At 38.6% G+C, this 26,061-nt stretch overlaps 1 protein-coding gene across 2 annotated transcripts; it reads left to right on the top strand.

The window, feature by feature from the left end:
• The first annotated feature begins 1,662 nt into the window (after positions 1 to 1,662).
• PPIG (peptidylprolyl isomerase G) lies at positions 1,663 to 26,061 on the top strand. 2 transcript variants are annotated; one of them, XM_048308776.1, is made up of 13 exons: positions 1,663 to 1,903; positions 9,484 to 9,563; positions 9,675 to 9,749; positions 11,890 to 11,997; positions 12,470 to 12,514; positions 14,373 to 14,460; positions 15,551 to 15,580; positions 15,673 to 15,812; positions 21,538 to 21,742; positions 22,759 to 22,926; positions 23,392 to 23,476; positions 24,310 to 24,446; positions 24,786 to 26,061. In XM_048308776.1, exons 2-13 carry the CDS (start codon positions 9,503 to 9,505, stop codon positions 25,903 to 25,905), a joined length of 2,262 nt encoding a protein of 753 aa, XP_048164733.1. In that variant the 5' UTR covers positions 1,663 to 1,903; positions 9,484 to 9,502; the 3' UTR covers positions 25,906 to 26,061. The 2 variants fall into 2 exon arrangements, with proteins under 2 accessions (XP_048164733.1, XP_048164734.1); XM_048308777.1 differs by lacking the exon at positions 1,663 to 1,903 and adding an exon at positions 2,181 to 2,199.

Genomic DNA, 26,061 nt, shown 5'->3' with positions numbered 1-26,061 from the left:
CTGCCTAGGAAAAGCACAAGGGGACTGAAGTCGGAAGGGTGAAGTTGAAGAGTTAGGCTTTGTTGTACTGGAATTCATGTTATTTTATTTTACAATTTTTTTTATGCTTTGCAACAAAAATAAATTTTAAATGAATGAGTTTTGGGAGACTAATAGATGTTGCAACAAGCACGTTGCTTATGTTGAATATGCATAGCTCCAAGTCATCTTTCTGGACCTTTTCTCACCACCACTGATAGCAGCAAAGACATTTAGAAAGAATGATAACAATCTCAGATTGCTCTACATTCTATCCGAAAGCCAGAACCAGGACTATTACCGTGACCAATTCTGACTAACTGTGTTGCAGTTATCTATCAAATGTTTGGGGTTTTTACTTTTTGTCTGTCACCTCCTAATATACTGGATGCCTATGCATACGGAACTCACTCAAACTAATAGAACAGACCCTATGTTATTTATTACAGGTCTGTGGTGTTTTAGGAAAAGAGCATGTATTTTTTTTTAACTGGATTAGTTACAATTTTTGTAATTGGAACAGGTTCTGTATCCTCCTGATAACAAATTCCAGATCACCCCAGTTACAGTTTACACAGGCATGCAAGTACCAGAGCAAGACCCAAACCCCCAAAGGGTGGCACTTAAGTACCTCTTTCAAGAATGTTAGGCCTTGTGCAAATTCACATAACAATTCCAAGGCATCTGAGAGGAAAACTGTAGACAAAAAGAATTCCATATTTATATGAAGGAGACTTCTGTAAATCATACAGATTTTTCATTTACAAGATGCTGAACTTTTCACTTTTGACTTGTGAAGTACATTTGGATAAAATAAAACAATGCCTAAACCAAATTTAAATGCTAGATAAAATTATGTTAAATTTTAAATTGGACACATGGGGGGGAAAAGCAAGACTTAACAAAGCATGCTGTGCTGAAGCCAGTGCTGATTTACTGAACAGATGTTCACTCACCAGCTTCTTCAAGATTTCAGAACTCACAGGTGTCAGTTTCACATTCTAAAATTTTTTTTCCAGAAAACCCTAAGGAGATCATTGGGTTTTCTGCTTCTAACAAAATTCTCAAGAGCCGGTCATGGAACTTCCATTATTTCCATTATGTATGTGATTACTGACCCAAATGCCTACTGGTTTGAATTAAAACCCATCAGAGGAGGTACATACTTCAGTGCCAGTCTTAGTTAATTTTGAAGGTGCTCACAACTTTATGCATTGTCATAAACTTTCATGTCTTAGTTTTAAGACAAATTAACTTTGAATTGCAATACACACATATGGGATACTATTATGAGATACTTTTTTTTGCACAGTTGGCCTAAATTCCCGTTTTAATTCTTTCCAAGCCCTAGCGAGGTGTACTGCTGGAGGAACCCTGAGCGCTTCCAGCACCGTGCAGGACGGTTTATTTACAGACCCTTGGCCATTTGGCGAGCCCGTCGTTAATGCACTCGCCGCTGTCGCGCCGGCGGGGAAGACCAGCACTATCCTCGAGCACGCTTGGCTAGAAAGGGCCCGTGTACCTGCCGCACTTGAGCCACACCGGCCCCTTCCCGCGCCGCACCCGCCCGGGCCTGGGGCAGCGCGAGGGGCGGAGCGCCGCTGACGAGCTCGAGGAGGCGGACGCCCCTCCCCCAGTCGCTCGGGCTCCTCGCGAGCGGCCCGCGCTGCCGCGCTGGGCTGTGTCGCTGCCCGCGACCCCTCACACCCTGCCCGGGCTGGGGCGACGCTGCTCCCACCGCCACACTCCCCCGCCTGCCCCCGGCGCGCCGCCCCCGGGTCGCCGCTCCCGCCCTGTCCGCCACTGACGCAGTCCGTGCCGCACCAGCTCCAACATGGCGGCGGCGCGGCGCTGAGCAGCGCGGGGCGACGAGGGCCGCCAGCGGGTGAGTGGCGGCCACGCCGCCGGGCAGCGCCGGGCGCCGGCGTGGCCGAGTGAGGGCCATCGCCCGGGCCGCGCCGGGGGCTGGGCGGACGGTGGAGGAGGAGGTCGCAGCACCGCGGCGCCTGAGCCTCGGTCACGGCGCGGGTAGGAGCTCCGGCCCCTCCCGGCCGGCCCGACCGCCGCTTCGGAGCGGGCCTGGGGCGGCCGCCCCGCGCTGCCCCCGCGCACATGCCCCTCGCAAGGCCCGGTCGCCCGTGTGCGGCGGGCGGGCGGGCCGCGGCTCTCGGCGCATCCCGGGTGAGGGCGGCCCCTGAGAGGGAAGGGGTGTGAGGAGCTGCGAGCGCGGCCCGAGGCAGGCGGGAGCAGCAGGGGTGGGTGAAGCAGCGCAGGGGCCTGGCGCACATCGCGCCGGGGGTCGGGTCTGCCAGGCCTGCTGTATCTCTCCGCAACCTGGCGAGACGCGGGTCTGTGCCCGCAGCGAGCGCTCTGGTCGGGCTTGGGTGCTGCTGGGGAGTTTGAATGAGTCTTCCCTCCTCCCCTAGACGGGGAAGGAACAGGGCTGTCTGCGTGCCACATGTTCTCCCCTTGCAGGCCTCTCCTAGGGAAGTGGAGCCTGCAGGAGCTACCGTGTGTGGTAGGAAACTCCTCTGCCTCTCCCTTTTAGGGGTTTCCTAAGGCATTCCTACGACTTTTATGAGTATTTGAATTTTGTTTGCAGCCATGATGGAACTATAAGTACTTCGTATTTATGGCTGTACTTTGAGGCCCTGAAGAGGCTTTGAAAGAGAGAGACTTAAGAGAAAAAGTAGTTTACTGAAACTGTGGACAGAATATCTGTTGTAGTGCTAAACATTGCCTTTCAGTTCAGTCACAATTAGAAAATTTATCAGTAATTATAAAGTCACTTTCGCCAGTAGTTTTCTAATGTTTGTCTGGTTAATTATATTTAGCAATCATCTGAGACCTGTTTTAAGAGAAGCATCAGACCATTATCTTACATATAGTCTATTTTCTAAGATGTATATTTTTTGAGAGAGTGTTTTGGGGATTTCATGGTTTTTTTCTATATTGCCTGCAGAAGAGACTGTTTTTTGGGCAAGGATAAATATTCCTAGGTTTTTTTTAGGTTGGTGTGGTTTTATGTTGGTTTTTTTTCTTCTTTTATCTTTTTCCCGCCGTTTGTTTCCCATTGCATTAGGGTCCAGTGTGGCTCAAATTTTTGGGTGCTACCATGATAAAAATATGGTAAGAATTTGGAAGTTAGACATGATTTATGAAGTATTAGTTTGTCTAAACTCACAGAGCTTTCTTTATCAGTTTGTAAAAGTTATTTATAAATATTTCAGAAATAATGTAGTTTTCTGTATGTGAAGTAGATCTGAAGGGGAGTATAAAAAGGATAGCAGCATCAGTACTCTGAGAGCACCCTTTGGGACTGTATTTCTTATTAAGACTTCCCATTCTTTCCATCCTCTTCTGTGAAACAAATGTAATTTTTTTAATTAGCTAGAAGTCATCAAGCTGTTATCAAGAGAAGATTTGGGTTTTTTCCCCTCATAGGATCTCAGAAAATCTGGGGATTATGAGGGAATTTAGAGTGAAGAATATGTAATGGAGTGGACGATTTTCCATGTGATGGTAATTTAGGGGCCATCTTCCATTTGGAAGCAGAGTCAATGGGTGCCAGGGGAAAAATCTGGCCATCTAATGCAGTGAGGTTTAGGTCAGAGGCTGGGATGAGGCATAGAAAGGATCTAGAGGAGTAGAGAAAGGAGTAGAACATGAGAATAAAAGATGCTACAACAAGGTTTTTTTGGTTATGGTTGACAAATGCAGGTCAGCATTCAGAGCTGTCTCCTACTGCTGCAAGGTTGTCTTGCATTGCTTACGCTTGTCTTTCATAACAGGTAGGAGAGGATTCCACTACTGAAATTCAGTTTGGGATTTACATGACTTGGAGATTACACCCCATAAAAGGTTTTTTTCCCCTTTCATACAAAGCATAAACTTGTCTTTTCTTAGCACTTTTTAAGCTTTAAAATAAAAGTTCATGGATTCAGGCCTATGCAAATTCACACCAACAAGTGCACTTATTTGTGCACAGACCTGACAGAAAAAACACCTGTATTTTTTCACAAACTGTAACACAGGAAAAAAAGTACTTTCTGCATAAATTAGATAATGGAAAATCATGACTAAGACTTGACAACAAAGATTTTTACTTGCAAGTGACAAGAATGTGGTTAGATATTTTAACATTTTTCATTGTAAGTATCCCTTTTCTAGAAAAATAATGAGGATGAGCCAGTAGGAACATGTATTTCTGTTTAAACAGTTTCAGAATACTGCTATCTTCTCAGCTGAATCTTATGCTCTCCCAGCTGAGGGGTTATAAGTGGGTGTGCATTCCTTATACTGTAGTACAAGAAGACTAAATTCATGTTCATAATTTCAAAAAATCGTACTGAAAGTGATGTAAGTGAACTACCGGAGTGGTAGGGTTAGGTGTATGTCCTGCATATTTAGTCAGGACCTATCTAAGGGTAATACTTGTTTAAGTCTCCCTTGCCTCATGTCCATGGAAGACAACAGTTGATATTGCCAGGTGTCTGATTCCCTTTTTTAGATGGAAACAAATCCTATGTCAGTAGTCCAGTAAAGACTTCTGACATTACTGTAGAGGAGGAGGTCTGGTGGAAAGTGGTGTCAATCCCTTTTTGCCTGCAAAAATGTTGAAAGTTTTATTTTATGGTTGGCTTTTTTTTTGGAAAGGGCAGTCAGATTGAAAGCTTTTAATGCGTGATTTTTAATGATGGCTAGAAAGTCTTCCTGCATAAATTTTATAGACCTGTGTAGAAAGCAAACATTTTCTTCTTTTCTTATAGGTGTGTTAAATTCATGTGATTGCAAAGACATAATCCTAAATCTGAAATGTATTCTAGTGTAGTACCTTATTCCTGAATCTAACAACAAAAGTCCTGTGTTGCTGATTAGTGAAATGAAAAAAAATTGATTTCCTTAGATGTCACTGCTGCTAATTCAGAGTTTTCAGATCGTGAAGTACAGAGGAAAAGATGGTGGAGTTTGGGAAAAAATGCTGAGGAAATTATGGGGATTGAGGGTTGGTCTGTTTAGGTTTTTGTTGTTCACATCTTTGGTATCATGCTAACCCAGCTGCAAGCTCCGTCACAGGAATGGAAGTATGAACAAATTTCCATGTCTCCTATTTCACAGTCATAAATTCACTTCTAGTTTAATCCGTACTGGAATGAACATGTAACATTTTTAGTCTGTGTTTCTGCCTTCACTTTAAGCTGATATGTGCTGCTGCTGTATCTTTCCTTGGGGGAAGGAGGAAGGGGTTGCTTTTATGCAGCCAGGTATCCACTTGTATGCGTGCTAAACATGTGAGTGTGGGAACCCTCAGTTGTAGTGTCAGCCCACATTTATATTGTCTTCAAGTGACGGCAGCCGCAGCCTTAAAGAATATATGTTCAGTATTCACTTTGTGCATTTGCATTTTCTGAATGCAAAGTTTTGCTTTAAAATGCATTCCTGGAGATTCTAGATGCCTGTCTTTGAAATATGTATCAATGTAGTTTAGTCTTCCTGCATTTGTAGATGGTGTGAAACAAAATGGTAGGAATGTGAATTTATGTACTTTATTGTTCACGTCATTTGGACATTGAATGAAGATCAGTGCAGATAATTGTAAGTTGATGCAAGGAAGCCCATACAAAGGCCAGACAAAGGAGAAATTCAAAATCTGGAAGAATTGGTGATGACAGGGAAAGAAGTGAACGAAACTATATCTTTTTCCTACTAAATATGTCTTTGCATACTATTCTGTCCTGTACTGGGACTGAAACAAATCAGTAGTCCCATGACCTGTTCAGCGCAGTTTTAAATAAAGTTGTTTTTTCCCTCCTATAAAACTAGGAAATACTAGTGGAAATACTACAGCTGCTTGCTGTCAGCTTCTTTGGGATGCATGACACACTGATACTTCAGTTGATGTGCATCTGTGAGTGCTTTCTAGCCTGTTCAATCAAAAGGTTCTAGTATGTGTTAAAAAGTATTATTACCAGATCCCTGATAGCACAGGTGATTTTGGAAATGAAATTCCCCAATATGTGTTTTTTAAGCATATCAACAAATATCAGTGAATAACCCCTGGCAGAAAGACACTTGTGAACAGTTTGGGATAGTTATCATTTTCCATTGGCACAGATCATTTTGAAGGAGAAGAGCTGCTGGCAGCCTGGCCTTGAGCTGGCCAGCTTTATCCTGCAAATATTTAAACAAAATAATGAGGCTGATGGAGTTGTGAAGTAATGTGCACCCTGAGGGGCACAGTTGGTGAAATGTTGGTTGTGGATGCAGCTGTTCTGACAAGACTAAGTACTTTCCGTGTATTTGTCAACAAATACCAATATGCTGTAAGCTGAACTGTAATTCTACTTTCAGACATAAAAGAAACAAGCCCCTTTTTTTTTAGATATGGTGAAGTGATGTTCTAGGTGCTTGGTTGGCTTTGGGGTTTTCTTGGTCATAGATTCTACTTAGACTTAGTAAGAGCTTCTTCAAACAGAAGGTGGTTGAGAATGATGAATGGCTTGAAAATTTCAGGATAGTACTTGGGCTGTTATTTTGTCCTTTCTTAGAGTATTGGGAGGAAAAAGTGAGCTGACTTACCGAGATTGTCCTCCTGCATAGCACATTTTTTTAATGTATGTATAGTGAGCATCTTGTGGGTTGACATCAAATTCATATTCCTTTCAATAATGAAATTCGATCAAGGTCACAATTTAAAAATGCAAGGTATTGAGGGTTAAGAATATCCACATTCTTACTGAAAATAAATTTTGAGAGAGAAGTAGCATAAGTGATTTAAGCCCTATTGTTATCGGACATGTAGTGCCTACTGAGCTTTACTTGTAATTTTCTGACTTCATTCTTGGTATTTTCTGACTTTGTTCTTGGCATATTTATGGTGTTTTTCTTGTTGGTTCTGTATTTAGCATTCAGACCCCTTGTACTTGCTTTTAATACAGACAGGTTTTAAGTGATCAGTATGTAGAAGCTTGTGTTTGGTGTTACATACTACATCAATAGAAATTATTACTTTAAGGCTCAAATATTTGTAACTTTGTAGTTTTCCCTGTAGTGCATCAGGAAAAGGTCTGGCTAAAATAACAGTGCAAAGGATACTTAAGTGTATTGGAGAAGAAACACTCACTTGACTTGTGAGGTAGGTAGGATAAATGTCACTGATATCTTAGCCTGGTTTTCTAGGCACCATGAGCTCGAGAGTGAGATACATTTGCTTGGCTTGGTTTTTGTCTGTTCAGGGGGTTTATACCCACCCATTGCCATACCTGTCATTTAGAATCAAATGCAGCTGGTGTTTAGGGGATATTATTGGAGGATTTAGGGAAAGTGCAAGGTGCGTTGGAGGTAATGGTTAGAATATGGACTAACTTTGTTTGTTCATGAAACAATGTAGAGGTAGAAGAACATCAAATTGAGAAAACTTGGTGGGAATATGGAGTCGGGTTAATTCTTTATTCCCACTTTCTCTTTCCCATCCTCTGCAAAACAGCTAAAAATTGATTGACACAGGTATATTTATGTTTATTTCACAATTTAGTTTTAGTCATCATCAGTGTTTGAAATAAAAATTGTGTCACAAATTTAGATAGTTGTAATTTAATTTGGCTAAAATACTGCATATGAATGTTAAGGCATACCTCTACATCTCAAGCAAATTGCTTGTAAAGCAGGAAATTCCTTCTCACTTAAGCACTAGAATTAAATGCTTAAAGTTTGGGTGCAAGCAGTCAATCAGTTGTGGTACTGATGCTCCTTAGAGGTCTCAGTTCAGTTAAAACTGTCAGTTCTAGCACCAAACAATATTTATTATAACATTTATTGTGAAAGGTTTCCTTGAAAAAAGTACCCCCGTGCAGCTGTGTAGTCTGTTCTGCTGCTGACAGTGAGCTGCTGGCTGTCCTTTGCCTGGTCTCAGTTCTGAAAGCAGTCTGTCCACTCCCACCTATCTCATCCCCTCCCTTGGCCACGCCACCGCCTTCCTTGCACTGCTCGAAGTCTGGGCAGCAGTGTGGTGACCTGGGCAGCCTCCTGCTAACCTGATGGCATTGACGTTTTCAGCTATGGACATTTTCTCTATTTGTTTCTGTGCAAAATTGGTTGTACTAATAGGAGAGAAATGCTAATTCAATTCAAGCAGACTGAGATAAGCCTGCTGCTTTTGACCAGTGTCTGGCTTGTGTGTATGAATATATTTGTTACACACCTGGAGAATATCTGATGAGATTCTGCATTTTTTAAAGTCTTCACATGCTAAAAATTACATGAATAATTAACTACCGAGTGGTGTTTAATTTAAACCAGTCCTGCATTGATCTTGTGATTTTTGCTGTGTAATCTTACCAAGATGTTAGGAGTGACAGCACAAGTAGAGAAGATATAGGCTCACATGATTACACTGCTGTCTTGATTTCTTACTGCCTCTTGTTCATATGCTGAGGGTGACAGATGGTGACAATTGAATTTTTCAAGGATGTTCTGTGGTACAGCTATAAGTGAAGCTTTAGGAGAGATGTGTGCAGTATGTCAGCTACATTTGAGCCATGTTTTCTGGCAATAAATAATTAGGACTGAAAATGTATGGATTATATTCCAAATTCTGGAAAAGGAACTCCTATCTTACAGATCCTTTTGCTGTCACTGTTTGTTTTTTTTATTTCCTCAGTCTGAAGTAACTCCAAGAGGATAGGGATTTAGAAAACAAAAGAATATGGTTGTACATAAAGTTGGAGATGCAAATGGAATTAAGACATGGCTTGTTACACAAAAATAAAAGGATTTGTATAATCTAAGGGAAAATTTGCATTAAAATTCTCTATAAGAAATCACAGAATCATTTAGGTTTGAAAAACCTCTTAAGACCACTGAGTCAAATAGTAAATCTAACAGTACCAAGTCCACCACTAAACCATGTCCTTAAGCAGCACTATGCATCTATACATTTTTAAATGTTACCAGTGATGGTGTCTCTAGAGATAGACAATGACATAAAAGGAAAAGAAACAATAAAGAGCCAAAATAATTTAATTTAGCAGAAGAGTTGTGGAACAGCTACACCGTTGTATTTTTTTTGTCCAGAATGGTTTAGATTCTAATTGATGCAATGCGTGGTAACTGCCATGACAGGAATCCAGGAAATACTGAATTTCGAAATTGGAAAATTGAATGCTAAAGTCTTGCCCATACCTTACAGCATCTTTTCCTTTTGTATTTCCCCACCTGAAATATGGCACTCAAGTTTAATGTTATTTCAGCAAACATGAGGAAAATCACTCATTTGGGACTACAATGCATGAAAATTACCTAAAGTACTTCTGAACTTCTAAAGTTGTCTCAACTTCTTTAACATGCTTACGTTTGCTGTCTGGGGTTTTTTGTTTGCTTTTTTGCAGTTTTTATTGACTTTTGTATTGACTTACACATTATTTCAGTACACAGAAGAAAAATAAATTTTTTTTTTATTACTTACAGTATTTAGACTTCTGAAGCCATGGGAGTAAAGGTCCAGAGACCTCGTTGCTTTTTTGACATAGCCATCAACAATGTACCCGGTAAGAAAATGAAAATATTGATTCAGTAGCATGATACTCATATGAGATATGTATAAGAATAATACAAACGCCGTTTAACTTCACAATAAATATGGTGCTTTTTTCTCCTAGCTGGAAGAGTGGTCTTTGAATTGTTTTCAGATGTGTGTCCAAAGACATGCGAGAATTTTCGCTGCCTTTGCACAGGTTCGTAGATTTTACTGTTTAATCTATAATTTTTATTGTAATACCATGTTAACTAGTTTGATGTCTGTTATTTTTCCTGACATTTTCTTAAATATGAAAATAAGTTCAACATTGGTTCTTGACACCTCCGAAGATTTGGCTGATTTTACATACGATCATACACATGATGTAGAGTCAAAGCAGTTGTAGTTTTGCTTCAGTATGTTGCTGGGACTATATACTAACCAACTTTAAATACAGGCACAGTAAGCTGATTTTCTGTTACTAGCAGATAGTACTGTTCACATTATATAACTTCATCCAGTCTTGAAAGATAACCAGCAAGAGGTCAACCATGCAGACTTACTTTTCAGTCTTATGATACTTTGAGGAACTTGAAAGGTAGTGCTAGTATTCATCAGTTGTTTTTTCTGTTATTTTAATTTCTCAATGGAGACTGGTGTTTTCTACTCCTATTGAAAGTTTATTTCTTGAGGAAAATACTCAGAAGGTTCTCTCTTGGAAACATTGACAAAACAGAATTATTTTCCTGTGGACTGCAGACTTTAGTTGCACACGCTGACAGCTTAGTAAAACTTGAGCTTATTGTCAGAAGAATAATTTCGTGAATGCATAAATAGTATACATACTTTCTGTCTTCAGCTTTTTCTGTGTCCTTTTCTTCCAGCTTGGTTGTGTTTCAGGTCAAGGGTCTGTAGCTGTTAATAGCGAATCCCTCAGCAGTACTAATACGATCTGATTCAGGTGTGGATACATAATTACATTAATGTTAACTAGAACATGTAGTACGCCATTCAGGATGTCTGCAGGAATGTAGATTTTACCTGATCTGACATTAGGTTTACTGGCACAAAATCAGATTATCAAAATTTATTAACAAATTTGAACTTTAATGATTTTTAAAGGCTGTGACTATGTTAATACATGACCATGGCATTCTTGATCTGTCAGCTGCCCAGAAGTCAGATTATTGAATAAAGATGTTACTCCCTGCTACTGCCTTAAATTTGTGAATTGAAGTCTTTGAACAGCATTTCAGGTCAGCAACAAGTATGACTAAGTTCATCCTTTGTTGCTGACATCCATAATCAAATTCAGATCCTGAGCTATTTTGCTGCCTTAACACATATAAGAATAGTGAGAAAAATATGCAGGAAGTTTATGATATTGGTCATCAGCAAACGAATTCAAACTTTTAATTTTTATTTGTTTTCCTTACTCATCTTTTTTTCTGGCAGTTTTGAAAAGTGTGTGCTGTCTCTGTGAAACAGGGATCAGCTGCATGTTTTCCTGGTATACGCCAAGTTAGTGGAACATACGCAGCTTCACATTTATCAGAGTTCCTATCAAAAGTGGGGGTTTTTTCTAGCTATTCAAATCCATATGGAGACCAGTCTGTTACAGATTAAGTTCACAGGCAACTGCCCTTGACAAAAGATGCCAGTTTAATGGCTCAGGATAAGATTATAGGAAGATACTGGCTAACAGTTTGCCAGCACAGAGAGGAAGTGATCTTCCCTGAGAAGTCCCACTGTTTACCTGACTGTTACCTTGAGGCTGTCTCTGCTGTTCACAGGACCCACCATGAGCCATTCATCTTGCTAACTCAGCAGAAAACTTATCTCTTTTGAGGGTAGCAGGGAAAGGCCATTATGTTGTAGCTGAAGCATAATCTCGTGTAAGGGAGAAAGATGGCAGTTGTCATCATGAGCAGGGAACGGAATGGGAGTCCTTCTCCTTCCCCCTGCCTCTTTGGCTTTCTTACAAGCTTTAATGATACCTTAACCTTGCTGTGTTTTAACTACAGATCTGAGTGTTTCTTGCATGTTTCTGAGCAATACCAGTTATAAATGTAAACTGAATGTTTTAATTTCAGTCAAACTGCATGGAAGAGACCAGAGTTGTATACTAATGTCAGTAAGGAGTTCTTCTGGTATAACTGTAGAGACAGTGTAGTTTCTGCAGTGCTTTCTTAAATGGCAGTTTCTTACTGGTATTACAGGTAGGTGTCCGCCTCACAAGCCAGTTTTTCAGAGCATAGTAGATGATTTTGGTTAAGTGCTTATATAGCACTTTTTTTGTAATGAGGATTCTACAGATGCAGAGAGTAATTTTTGGTTTTGTTCATTCTTTTCTTTAGGTGAAAAGGGTACAGGAAAGTCCACCCAAAAGCCATTGCATTACAAAAGTTGTCTGTTTCACAGGGTTGTGAAAGATTTTATGATCCAAGGAGGTGACTTCAGTGAAGGTATGATGTGAACCTTTAAAGAAAACTTTAATGCTTATGCAATAAAACATAGCAGAAGTTCTGTATAGAGCCATTTACTTATATTTCTATTGTCTGACAGATATCCCTGTTTTTTCCCTTTCTTCTGAGAACCTTTCCATGAAAACTTGTATCATAAACTTCTATACATGCATGCACACACATGCACTTTTGCTCTGTTATCTCAAGTATTCATAAAACTAAATACCTCCTATTGTACCTGCTGCTGGGAAATAAAGAAACAATGAAGACTGTTGCTGAATACATGGGAGAATACTTTCTTTTTTTCCAAGTTTTTTGCTTTTAGATTACAAAGATGCATCTTGATTGTGTTGCATATCTTGAAGAATAATGTCAGTGACTTGGATGCAGGTGTATCAGTATTATGAAGCACCTTTCACATAATGTGACTCTTTTAATCATTACTTTAAACTGTTACTTTTCTTCTTTTAAGGAAATGGCAGAGGAGGAGAATCCATTTATGGCGGCTTTTTTGAAGGTAAGAGTTTTATCAGTCTGCTCTATTTTGGTGTTAAAATAAATCACCTTTACATTCTGTAGTCTCTGTTCTGTAAACCTGAATGCCATTTTTTTAAAGATTTTGTCTGGTCTTGGAGGCCTTTGTCCTGTTTAAGTTATTTTACTTTTAAGATACGAACCATTTTAATGAATGGAAAACTAAAACTGAACTCCTTTGTATTTGTCCCTTTTACCAGATTTACATTTTTATTGCTGATTTTAGACATTTACTTTTGGCTTGATCAGCTAGCTAAAAGTTGGCCACAGTCTTCTCTTTGAGGGAAGAGGAGAAAGGTGTGATGGGGTTGGGTTTCCTTGCAAATTTTTATTTAAAAGAATGCATAAAGCCGTGCTTTCCTGAACCCAAGATGAGTTAATGAGCTTTCAGTTTCCTCGCAGTCGTGGTTCTTTCTCAGCCGGTGTTGCAGAAGAAGTTATAGTTGCTGCATTTCTCAGCCTGTGTTTGTCCAGGATGTAGCGAAGCATCTCTGTTTCTTGGAGTGGTTGTTGTATTACACCCAAGCCCATGTGATGGGTAGCCGCCACCAGCAGGCGAGGTCAAGCACCTTTCCCCTCCCAGACACTTTCTTTACCATTGGTCGTTGTCCAAGCTTGCAGCACACAATCAAAAGAATTATTCGCTGCTGTAGTAGGGCCAGGCTGCAATTTTATATCAGACCTTGAGCGGAACCAACAGTTTGCAACTGCCAAAAGAGAGAGGAAGCCTTACCTTACACTGAGTCTCTGATCAAGCTTTTATCGGATCCAGCTTGCTAGAATGCCTAAAGGTTATTGCAGCAAAAAAATTACATACTTCCATTTTAGTGAGTGGATCCAATTAAATAATTTGGCAAGCATCAGAACCAACACAAATGAGTAGCTAGGTTTGAGGAAATACATGGCTGGGAGAGATGGAAAGATGAGCACAACCTCCACTTATCTTCTGGCAGTTGCAAGCTGGCTGTTCAATTTGGCTGGCCACAGTATGAAACTGAACTTGTGGAAAGTTTTGCTTTTGTGGATCAATTAGCCCACTCACCATAGGATTAGATTGACATTTGATGCTATTGTACAAGTGATTGGAGAGTGACTGGGATCGTCCCTTTCATGGCTAGTGAAAGTAGCATTACAGATAATTGTACATTTTTCTTTGTTAATGCTTGTTCCTGCCACCTGTATCTGAACAGTATTGAACAAATGTCCTCGTCTGAAGAATTTCCTTCCCCCAAAAGCCTTTTTGCTGCTTTGGAAAAGAAGGGAGAGGATTATCTCTTACAGGTGTCTTAAATGAACAATAGTGATTACATTTTACACTTTTTTCATTTCATAGTTTCATTGGGATTTAGTTTGAACTATTATCAATTATTTCCTCATAAGAAGTAGGATTCATTAAACTAATTTTCTTGATAAATTCGTTGTTTGGGGTTGCTATCAAACTGGATATCCATGTGTACTAAAAAACAAAAAACAACAAAATGCCTGAAAATTAGAGATTTATTAATAGTTAATACACAGCTTCTGTTCCAAAGAAAAACAGAAAGAGCAACAACTTAAACATCTCTGCTAATGTTGGTAGGAGACAAATCTTTTGTGCAAGAATACTAAATTTTAATTTTTTTCCCCTCAGGCTATAAACCATTGATTCATATTTCTCCTTGTTATATAGAATGAACAGAATAACATGTTTTTTAAATAGCTGTTATTTTTAGTCTATTTTTAATACAACTTCTCATTCAAGTGCCTAGTACATTTATTTAATTAGGATGAATTTACTTAGACAATAGCATTTACCTAAGCATATATGGTATGCTTAAAGTAACTGAAAACACTTTCTTTAGATGAAAGTTTTGCTGTAAAGCACAACAAAGAATTTCTTCTTTCAATGGCCAACCGAGGGAAAGATACAAATGGTTCACAGTTCTTTATGTAAGTATTGAAATGTCTTGAAATGTGTATATGGTTTGCTATTTGTAAGCTGTAAAGGGAATCCTTTTAAATATTGAAGACTAGCTCCTGTGCAAAGCCAAAATTGGTGGTTTTTTACAAAGTTGCCTGGAAGTCGCCGTTTTCCTAATGTGCTTATTTTTACCCTGTCTGTGTTTAGTGTTAATTTTCTGTGCAAAAGGGCTTTTGGTAGTTTTCAGTAGCTGTGTTCTAGCTTGGGCAATAAAGCAGAACTGTTAGTTCCTTGTAGAATTCTTAGTACTCTAATGAAGTGTTTTCTGGAAGGAAGCAAAACAGCTCTGTGGGCTCTAAAAAGTAGTAGAGAGCTTTTTTTAATCACAAAATAGCTTTCCAATACAGTCTTATTTATAGCTAAAACTTAAAACACATTGCAGTAGACTCTTTTAAAATCTAAATTATCTACAGAAAACATTCTCAAAATACATCACTCTTAGCCATGTTTCATGGCCTTAGTTAACATAACAAGTTGTGGATGTCAGCATTAAAACCTTATTTTGGGGTTTCTAAATGATCATTGCTCCAATCATCCTAGTTTTCTACTCTGCCATAACTAACGTGTATGCCTTAGTAATGCTAGTACAGGGGAAAGCTGAGAGAGAGTCAGTTCTCTTCTGTGTCAAATAATCTATACATGCAGATACTTTTTCTTCCAGTGTTTTCTGGTTATTTTCTAATGTACAGAAGATTATTTGCATTTTTCCTGCAGATTTTTGTATCTGTTCGTGGTAGTATTTGTATAATTTAACAAGTAGAAACTGATGATTATATTTTACTGAAAAAACCCCGAAATAGCACATAAATTTTTAGCCAGAATCTTCATATAGGATATAATAAAAGTGTTTCATTGAATAGGTAGTTTAACATGTAAAATATTAAATATTTTTAACTGCACACAAACTTAGAATGATACATACTGGTTTTGTTCAATTTTTTTAGTGCACTCAAAATAATGTTCACCTTCCTATGTGTAGATGACATGCTTCAAATGCTGGCTGCTTTTCACTAATACTGATTCTGTTTTTCTCTTTAAATTAAAATCTGGAAACAACAGAACAACTAAACCTACACCTCATTTAGATGGGTAAGTATCTCTTATTTTCCTCTTACATTTGTTTGGGGACCGCCTCGAGAAGATGAAGTGCTAGAATACTTACTTTTATTTGCATTCTTCAGGCATCATGTTGTTTTTGGACAAGTCATCTCAGGTCAGGAAGTTGTGAGAGAAATAGAAAACCAGAAAACAGATGCATCTAGTAAACCGTATGCTGAAGTACGCATACTGAGTTGTGGAGAGTTAATTCCAAAATCCAAAGGTAAAGTTGAACTGTACATGAGGTAATTTTGCTTGTTTTCTTCCATGTTGGTTGCTTACAAAAATATTTAGGAACTTACTTGTGATATATGATGGCACAATTGGTGAAAAGGTGAATAACGTTGCAGAGCAATTTGTCTTCTAAAGAACTTGAGTTGTTGATGCAAAAGACATTAAATAACAGTCATACATGCTTTTTTTCAAAGCTTGTCCTGTCTTGAATTTTCTTATACTAGCTAAGTTTTAGTACAAAGCTGGCAAGCACTTGACACATCAAGTAGAGTGCTATGTTAAGAAGATTGGTGGCAGTCTGACTTCATTTGCTAACTTCTACTTCTTGGAAGGTATTGAACTTGTTTCAAGTTGCTTTAAGGCAACTCTTCAAAAGAGGCACTTAGATTAGAAAAGCCTGGAATTGGCCCTTTAGCTCATACACTTTATAAGTTACTGTGAACTATTCTTAAAGAGGAATATGACAGAACCTGTCTTTCTTTCTGGAAGGGATGTCCTGCTCTGCCATTTCAGAACTGAACATAGTATGAGAGCTTGGATGAAGCCTTATTTTCTAAGAGAAGCAGAATCTAAGATCTTCCTGTCACCATGGAGAATCTCGCTGGTGGAAGCATCATTCAGGATGCTTGTTTTGTAGTAACTGTGATAGAGGATCATCCTGCTATTTCATTTGTAGCATGTTCTGTTGATATGTACTGTGAAGGATTGCACCAAGGATATTGAAGCACAACACAAGAATAATGGTTTGTTTGGACAAAGGAAAATACAGGCATTTGAACTTCAGCTTCTTGGTTTTTCACCTCCTTTTTGTTCACATGTTGGGATATTTGGCAGAATGACTTTGGCATCTGAAGTGATCTTTCCAGTATCACAGAATTCCAACCAAAGTTGTCTTTTGGCTCCTGACTTCTGAAAGGTTCTAAGTTGTGCTGTTTGTTAAGATACAATTACGGTTTTTTTCAACAGTACTTAGGAGCATGGCATCTCTTAGGAAAGGCACAGGTGGTGTAACTAGAAAGTAAAACAGTACAGATGCAGGATGGGTGAAGCTAGGGGATGAGAAACCCACTTCCATAGATGTCTTCATCAGATTGCCACATTCCCTTTGAAGTCCACTCTAGAACACTTGAATAACTAAATGAAATTTTTGGCACTGAGCAGTCTGATGAGTTACAGCCTCTAGGCAGGGCTTTAAAGTGTTTGTCATCCAAAGAGTGAAAGAAATAAATACAAAATAATTGGTTTTCTCTCTAACTTCTCTTGAAAGAGAACAGGCTTCTGGAAGGATTTGACTTGCCTTGCCTTGCCTTACACATTTGTCTGTGTCCTTGTACCTCTGACTCAGTACTACTGTATTCCTGGCAGCTCTGATTCCTGTAGCTGGCCTGGTGTGCCATGGAGGGAAGTTGATGCCAGGGCGATGGGATAGCCCACTCTATAAAGGTATAAAGCTCAGTTCTAGATAGCAATGGGCAGTAGGAATGTTTGGAGAACAAGAAGCCTTATGCACCAGGATCAGGCACGTGAAGGGCAGAGCTGAGTGTGGGTGAAGACGATGGCTCTGATGGTTACTAATGCACAGCCAGCCTGATAAAGATGCTGCATGACAGACCACGGTGGAAGTTCTCATGTGTGGAGAATCCTGCTTTGGAAAGGGGAAGGCTCTGTGTGGGACCTCCAGTGGGAAATGGGCCGCTACTGTGAGATGGCAGCATGGCTGGAACTGTTTGCTAAATGCCCAGCATGGAACCACTGATGAGCTGTGCTGGCCTGAAGGAGTGGAAATAGGAGGAACAGTGTGACAACACATCAGCTGAAGTAAATTTGCCAAGCTGCTGTCCAAAGGTCACAAGTGGAGCAGGAGAGGCCCTTGGACTTGTCAGTTAATGGAAGGGGAATCCAGATAGAAGGAGCAGTTTTTGGGACACAAGATCATCAACAGAGAGTCATCTAACAGGAGAACTATTTGTAGTACAGTACTATGAAAGGCAAAATGGAACTGGTTTTGTGAATTATGAGGCAATTACCAGAAGATTGCGTCTAAGAGCTTGATTTTAAGACAAAGGAATAAGGATATTGCCTGTGAGGGAGCTACAGTGATGAATTTCTGTGGGAGGGTACATTAGGATAGCAAGGGAGTCTTAAATATTTATTGTATGCGTTTGTCTGGTAGGCAACACAAAGAAAGGGATTAGGTCTTTATGGGATGAAAATAGAACTCATACTTGGGTTTAACAGGGAAGCTAAGATGGCACTAGCAGAAGGATTCACAGTCAAAGCAAGGTGCTTGGTGTGAATACTTTTATCGTAGGTTAAAGTTGAGGAAAGATGATCTGATTTTTGGGTATCACGATGAATAGCCAGATGAAGTGCTTTATGAACTATGTAAATTATCTCCTTATGTAGAAGAATTGGATTTATTTAGGGATGAGTGGATGATGACTGGGCTATGTTGCTGGATGCTATAAATTGAATGATAAAATGATCACAATCACAGTATTGCAGAGGCCTAGATAAGAAGCTTTTAATGTGGGATTTGGGAGGATGATCACCTAGGAAAGTGGAGTGTTTGTCACATTTTCCTTTGTTTTTCTTTTTTTTTAGCTCCTTAAAGTTGGAGGAATAAGTGAAAATGGGAAGATTAAAAAAATTATAAAAAATAATTTCTCTGGCCAAGTGGTATAATTTTTAGAAGATCTTAAAGTTCTAGGGAAAATCATAAGATCTGGGGAAGAAAAAAAAGGAAAAAAGCAAAGTATTAACCCGGTATTTAGAAAGGTTATTACTGACTAGCTAAGCTAATATAGTTCACAAGAAAAACTGTGGAACAAAAACTGTAATGTTAATTTTCTTAAGGACAGGTGGGAGTTTGGTACCAGTTTTGTAGAAGAGGTCCTAATCAACAAGCCTGGCTGCACTGTGTGTGGTCATACACCTTTGCTGAAACAAAGTCATCTGGGTCACATATCAAGACTGTAAAACACTGACATTCTAATTCAAAACCAAAAAAAATTAAATGGCTTTGGGCAGTGGGCAGTTTTTAATGAGAACCTCTAGTGAAGATTCCTCATGAAAAGTGAGATTCTAGGGAATTCTGCACAGAGCAGTGCTAGGCTTGATTCATGACCTTCATTGATGTTACAGATGTCCCTGTGGAATCACTGCTTGTATAAGTGTGCTTTCTGCAATTAATGTAGATTATGGCTGCATTCATAATTTATCAGGTTATTTGATTTGCTGTAAAGTAACTATTTGCTTGTCACTGCTGTGAATTAAAAGATGATACAATTTGTTCTAAATTTTAGGCCTAATCCCAAATGTTTTCTGGCCAGGTCGTTTCTTATTTTTGCACTATGGGGCTAATGTAAGACTTGCTACAGTCCCTAACCTGCTGAGACACAAAGAGTACTTATCTGTGTCATGCAGCATGGTCAGGTAGTTCACAAAGTCTGGCAAATACTGTAGGTCACCGTGAATGGAGTAGGAAGTGATGTATCTATTTCAGATGTGGTCATAAGTTGAAAGCTGATCCTGAAGGTAATGAGCTGGAACATTTGGACTGTACATGTCTGTTTCTTGATGACCTTCATGTCCCAGGATTGGTCTCATTTGTTGTAATCTGTAGTTGGACGGTACCAGGTTGGTTCAGTATTCAAAATAACATTTGCTGCTGGATAAGAGATAGTTAGATGTCACCAGAAAGTATATCCAAACCCTCTTGTCAGATACTCTGTCTTTGTTGTGTAACTAGTTCTGGCCTTTTTCGTTTTGTTTGTTGTTTGGGGTTTTTTTTCCCCATGTCATTTCACTCCCTACCTGCTGTGTGATTTCCCAAATACATCTGCCCTTGCCTGCTTGCTGCGTGGTAAGAATCACATCATATTTGTTGAGTTAGTTGCTCACTAACTTGCCTCCAGTTCTATCTATTACTTACTCACTTTAAAGTAATAACTTTAACATACCTGAACTAGTTACAAGAATGCAGATAAAACTGTCGCACATATTGACACACTTAAAACATATGCAGGAGGAAGAAAATACAGGAAATCACTGCATTTATTAATGCCTTGTTCAGGCATTTCTGAAATTGAGCTTGGAGATACCTTGTTTTGCCTGAAGGCATGTAGGAAACACTGTAGTGCAATGTAAGGATTTTTTTCCTTTGAATGGACCAAAACTGAGGGTGTAATAGATCAGAAACATTTATCTTTTTGTATTCTTAGTATTTAGCGGTGAGGTGAGATTCTTCTTTTTGTTTCATTGTCACTTGGCCTACACCAGGCTCCTTCAATTAAAACTATAGAAAAATGTTCCGTTTTCTTTTATAAATATGTACTTGTTATGTTCTGTAAATATATATGTATTTAGACTATCTAAAACTGATACAAAATATTACAGAGACATTTTTTAAATATAGTGCTAAAAGGATGTTGAGCAAAAGCTGGAGAGAACAGAGAGCAGGTCTCTTGGTCTGGACCTACAAGAAAAGTCAGAAATATAGTGAGATGCGTCTTTTGGAAGCATTTTGCAAGAAGTCCTTAAAACATCTGATGAGAACAAGCTGATTTCAATCAGCAGGCTGCCCTAAGCTGGTAAGACTACTTGCTAGTTTATACTGCACCTGGAAATGACTGGAAGACCAATATGCTCTGTGAAGGATGGAAGTTTTTTAGTTGGTTGTCAGTCTTTTGTTAGTCTGTATCAAGTGAGGCTTGTGAATAAACACATAGAAAGCACCATGTATAAGTTGCAGAACTACAGAATATTTTGAGTTGGAAGGGGCCCACAAGGATCAAGTCCAGCTCTTAAGTGAATGGCCCATTTGGGGGTCAAACCCATGACCTTGGTGTTAACACTGTGCTCTGACCAACTGAGCTCATCTCAGTTGTCACGCAGCTGTGACTTGTGACGGTGGTGCTAAGCTGAAAAATGAATGAGATTTACTGCAATGAGATTGAGTTTCATCCACTGTAACAGTGTGGGGATTTGGTAACGATGTAAGGTGGAAGAAAGTATCCATAAAGAGTATAACCATAAAGACAGAGGCAAAGATTGTTTCTGTTGGGATGTGCACCATGAATCTGATACAGTTCCGTGAATTAAGCTCCACCTAGCTTGTTGTCACCCAGAAGTGCTATCTCAGCCTGTTTGATTGGAAGCGAGTGTGCTGCATCACTGTGAAGAGGAAATCTTTCACCACTCTGTATCACTGCTTTCTGAATGTAAGACCTGACAGAATAGGATAGTGAACTAAGTTCAGTGAGTACTTGGTTTAGTCTGTGCCTCTTATTTTCTGTTTCAAAATTTCTCTTGTTAGTGATTTGATGAAGTCAGGTGAAACCTGAAGCTAAAGAAATTTTTTTGTAAACACTCTGTAAATAAATTTTAAATAGTTCTTTGTATGTAGCTTATGTTGTATAAAACATCATCTGAAAACTTATATGGTTCTACAAGTTCTTATCAGTATAAATTTTAGACTTAAAGTTTCATCAATCCAAATTCTGAAAATGTCTTCTTTTTCCAGACGTATCCTTTATTGCGCTGTGGAGAAGCAGTGTTTTCGCCAAAATTTCAATTTGTTCTTGAGGATTTTGATGAGTAATCTCATGAGTCAATTTTAAGAATCTGAGGCAGATACTGCATGAGATGATTTTTCTGAGATTGGTTTAAAAGTGTTTGATATTAAAATGTGTCTTTGCTATTCTGATTTAAAGCCAAGAAAGAAGAAAAGAAGAGACACAAGTCATCTTCCTCATCCAGTGACTCGGAAAGTTCAAGCGATTCAGAATCATCTTCTGATTCATCATCGGATTCTGAGAGTGCTTCAGAAGAGAAATCTAAAAAACGAAAAAAGAAACACAAAAAAAATTCCAAGAAACATAAGAAAGAAAAGAAAAAGAGAAAGAAAAGCAAGAAAAGGTCAGTTCTGTGATTTGTTTTCTGTTACATGTACACCATACCATTCTCTTGTCTTTCAACTACAGACTGCATTTCTGTAAATTAGCAAAGCAGGTTTCACAGTCTGGGAGATAGTTAGTTTCCATACACAAGAATGAATTTTCTGATATGAAAGGGTAGTGTTTGTGTGCATATGTAGTGCATCTTGTAAGGGAGTAAAGGAATGGACTAAGACTTCAGTTGGCTTGGGAAGTTGAAGCAGTGGTAGGTTTGAAATGGGTAGGGATGACTTGTCACTGTAACTTCTGTACAATTCAGTTTGAATCATATGCAGTGGAACTTACAAAAATGTAGTATGCAGGGATACAGCAAAATTAAACATAAAATTAATAAATTAACATACTTAACAATTTTTTTGTCTGATATGCCAAAACTCTTGCCGTTTCACTGGAAGATAATAAAATTTAGAAAGCACTCTTGCTCTTGTGAATGTTATTTTGGCTCTAATAGTTTTGTTATAGTTCAATGTGAATAGAAGTTGTCAGTGCAAGTCACATTTTTCTAAGCTAGCAGTGAAATTTAAGAAACGTTCACTTAGGGCAGTGCTGCCTAAACACTGTTTCTGTGCACCTAAGCCCATTTCACAGAAGTTTGTAAATTGCTTGGAATTATTGTAGTCTGTGGACAGTTATATATGCTAGTGTAAAATCTGAATTTTAGTCTCCTCATAGTGTTTTTAAAAGAAAATAAATGAAACCAAAAAGTTGTATCTAAATGGAGAGCATATGTGTGTTCAGTGTTGCACCATTGGAATTAGTAGATTAAAAATGTTGGTCAGAAATCTACTGCAGTTGTATATTTTGGATCAAAGATATCATGAGGGGAAAAAAATTGCATCTGAAATAGCTCTGTTTTCTGAGATTCTTGCAGTATCATGGTATATTGAATTAAAAGAATTTCTGAATTATTTAAATAGAACGAAAGGTCTTCCCTCATCCAAATAACTCATTATGCGTGTTTTCTACACAAAAATAAAGCTCATCCAGTGAAAGTGAAGATGAAAACACTGAAGCACAGCCATTATCTACTGTCCGTCCTGAAGAAATTCCTCCTGTACCTGAAAACCGGTTCCTGATGAGGAAAAGTCCTCCTAAAGTAGATGAGAAAGAAAAAGAGAGAAAAAGCAGAGAGAAGGAAAGAGAAAGGTAGTATATCTGGTTTAAGTCTGGCTATGTGCTGGCAATGGTATGGTCACATTACTGTTTTAGAACTCTAATATTGAATCTTTTTTCATATTAAACAGTTCCATGTTGTAAGCACTGCTGGATGAAAAATAGTTTCTCCCTTTATTGGAAACTATTGTCTTGGTCCTAGAACAAAGGCTTAGTCTTTGAAAATGGTTTTAGTGAATAAAAAATGTGTAATGACTGGCTCAGCTTCATTTAGAGTGCATTGAAACTGTCCAAGCTGAATCTATAATTTATTCTGTTTTCATGGAAAAGCCTGGAAATCTTGTAAATTATTGCAGTCATAGATCTGAAGTGTAGATGTTACTATCTGCAGTAAAATAAAATTGTGTGTTTTCATTTACTTTCTGAAAAGGTTTTAATATTGATTTTCCTTCTTTTTTAATTGTACAAACAATATCACTCTTTTAAAATTATTTTTAGTAATCTATCGAATTCACAGTCAACGTACCAGAGGAGGCTGTTGGTCACCAGATCTGGAAGGAAAATAAAAGGAAGAGGACCAAGGGTAAATGTTTATAATCTGTTCTTCAAAATAAACAAGGTGGTAGCACAGTCTCACTGCTGGTGTTACTAACTGTATTCATTGGGACAGTTGATTTTAAAAAGAAAAGTGCATCATAATTGATTTGGATACTGAGGCTTGAAGGAGGACAGAAAAGAAAATTAAATTATCTGTTTGAATTCTGGGTCTGTTTGAAGAAGGGGGTGAGAAAAAAACATAAAAATGCTTTATTTAAGTTAATGTGGTAATATTTAAATTAGTGAATGAAATTAGCTCTAAAAGGGTTCTAGTGAACACAGAATCAGTAAGAAATCAGTTCCAGGAATGTGGGGAAGACTTCTCCCCTTTTTTGCCGGGGGAGCTGTCAAATTGACACTTTTAATACTGTGAAGCCGTAAGCTATGTGCTGCATGTAGCAAATATTTTTAATAACTGAACTGTCTATCCCTCAAATTTTCAGTAAAATCCTTAACAAGTGTGAAGTATTGTTTTTGCATTGCCTGTCAAAGATAAGAATTTTCATTGTTAGTAAACAGCATTAGCATTTGTTCTAATTAAAAGTGGCAGAAAACTTCTCATCAGACAACAAAAATCCTGAAGTAGAAGTTACCTTAAAATCAGTTATTTGATCAAACACTTTGTATTCCTATTTTAGTTAAGTGTGTCTGATACATTTTTCAGTAAGTTATTAACTTGTCAGTGGAAACTTGGTATATACATGTGAAATGTCATGTTAGGTGCTGTGTAGAACTGACTGCCAGGGGTGAAAATCTTTCTTAAGTATCACAACACATCAAATTCAAGCTTAGGCACAATTTTCTCTTTTTGCCTCCTAGCGTTACCGGACACCTTCCAGATCCAGGTCAAGAGATCGATTCCGGCGCAGTGAAACTCCTCCACATTGGAGGCAAGAAATGCAAAGAGCTCAAAGAATGAGAGTGTCTAGTGGAGAAAGATGGATAAAAGGAGACAAGTAAGATTATTTCTTTCTGGAACATCTGCATATGTATTGATTTGTTTTGTTTTGCTTTCTGTTGTTTTTTAATTTCTTTTTGTTTGGTTGTTTATTTAGAAGTAATACCTGTCAACTGGGATTTTCAATTACAATTTGCTTTCAAAAAAACAGGGGGCTGACTTGGTTATTCCGTTATTAAATTGTGTCTGACTTTACCCATACTACTGTAAATAGATAATTATTAATATAAATGACCTGATATGAAGTTTTAGTTGTGAAGCTGTCTTACTTCTGGCTTAATTTTCAGCATAGAGGCAATTGAAAACATTTAAAAGATTGTATCTTTTTCTCTCCAAGGAGTGAAATAAATGAAACCAAGAAAGATAATCAAAAGAGCCCAGGAAGAGGAAGAGAGAGAAAAATATCAGACCACAGGCAAGTTTCTGAAAGTCCAAGCCGAAGAGGGGAAAAAGAGAAGAAAAAAGATCACAAATCCAGCAGTAAAGACAGGGAGACAAGAAGAAATTCAGAAAAAGATGACAAGCATAACAAAAGCAAGGCCAAGAAGAGAGCTAAATCTAGAAGCCATAGTAAAAGCAGAGAGAAGTCAAAAAGTAAAGAAAGAGAATCCAGGCACAGCAGACATGATGAAAAGAGACTAAGATCAAGAAGCAAAGAGAGAGACCATGAGAAAGGTAGAGAAAAAGAAAAGCGCTATGATTCTAGGGGGAGAGAGAAAGAAAGAAGCAGGAGCAAGGAGAGAAGTAAAAGAGCAGGCTCAAGAAGTAATGAACAAGAGCATAGGAAGAGCAAAGACAGGGAGAAACGCAAGTCAAGAAGCAAAGAGCGTGAGCATGCTAGAGGAAAACACAGTTCCAGCAGCAGAACACGGGATCGAAGCAAAAGCAGAGATAGGGGTAGGAGAGGAAGATCAAGAAGCAGGGACAGGGATCGCAGTAGAAGTAAAGACTATTCAAGGAATAGAGATAGAGAAACAAGAAGAAGGGGAAGATCAAGAAGCAGAGAAAGGAGAGGTACACCAGATAAATACAGAGGAAGAGAAAATAGGAGGAGGAGAGAATCGAGGAGTTCAGAGAGGGATGAAAGTCAAAGCAGAAACAGAGAGAGATATTCAAATAGGGAAAGTAGAAGCTCATATAAGAGGAATGATAGTGAAAGCCAAAGGAAGAGGCGTTCAAAAAGCCGTGAAAGTAGTAGTCCTGAATCTAGCAGAGATAAGAAGTCTAGCAGAGATCAGGATAGAAGTCCAGACTCAAAAAAGAGACCAAGTAGCAAAGAGAGAGAATCAAAAAAATCATATTCACGCAGCAGTAAAGAAAAGGAAAAGACCAGATCCTCAGCAGAAAAAGAAATAAACCAAAAATCAAAGAGTCAGGAAAGAGATCATGCCCCCAGTAAGGATAAAAAGTCTGATCGTGAAACAAGTCCTGGAACAGATGATGACAGGCATGGATGAGTTTGTGGACTTAATGTTTCCATTGTCTCAAAGTTTTAGAGATATTTTGGGGAACGCCTTTTTTAAAGATGCGGACTTCAGTTTGGTCTTTTGATAATCTAAAACCTGGATCATTTGTACTGCTAAAGTTTTAATAAACTTGAAATGAAAAACAAA

Source organism: Corvus hawaiiensis, chromosome 7, assembly GCF_020740725.1.
Source record: "Corvus hawaiiensis isolate bCorHaw1 chromosome 7, bCorHaw1.pri.cur, whole genome shotgun sequence".
Lineage (NCBI taxonomy): Eukaryota > Metazoa > Chordata > Aves > Passeriformes > Corvidae > Corvus > Corvus hawaiiensis.
This window is presented reverse-complemented; position numbering and strand designations above follow the sequence as displayed.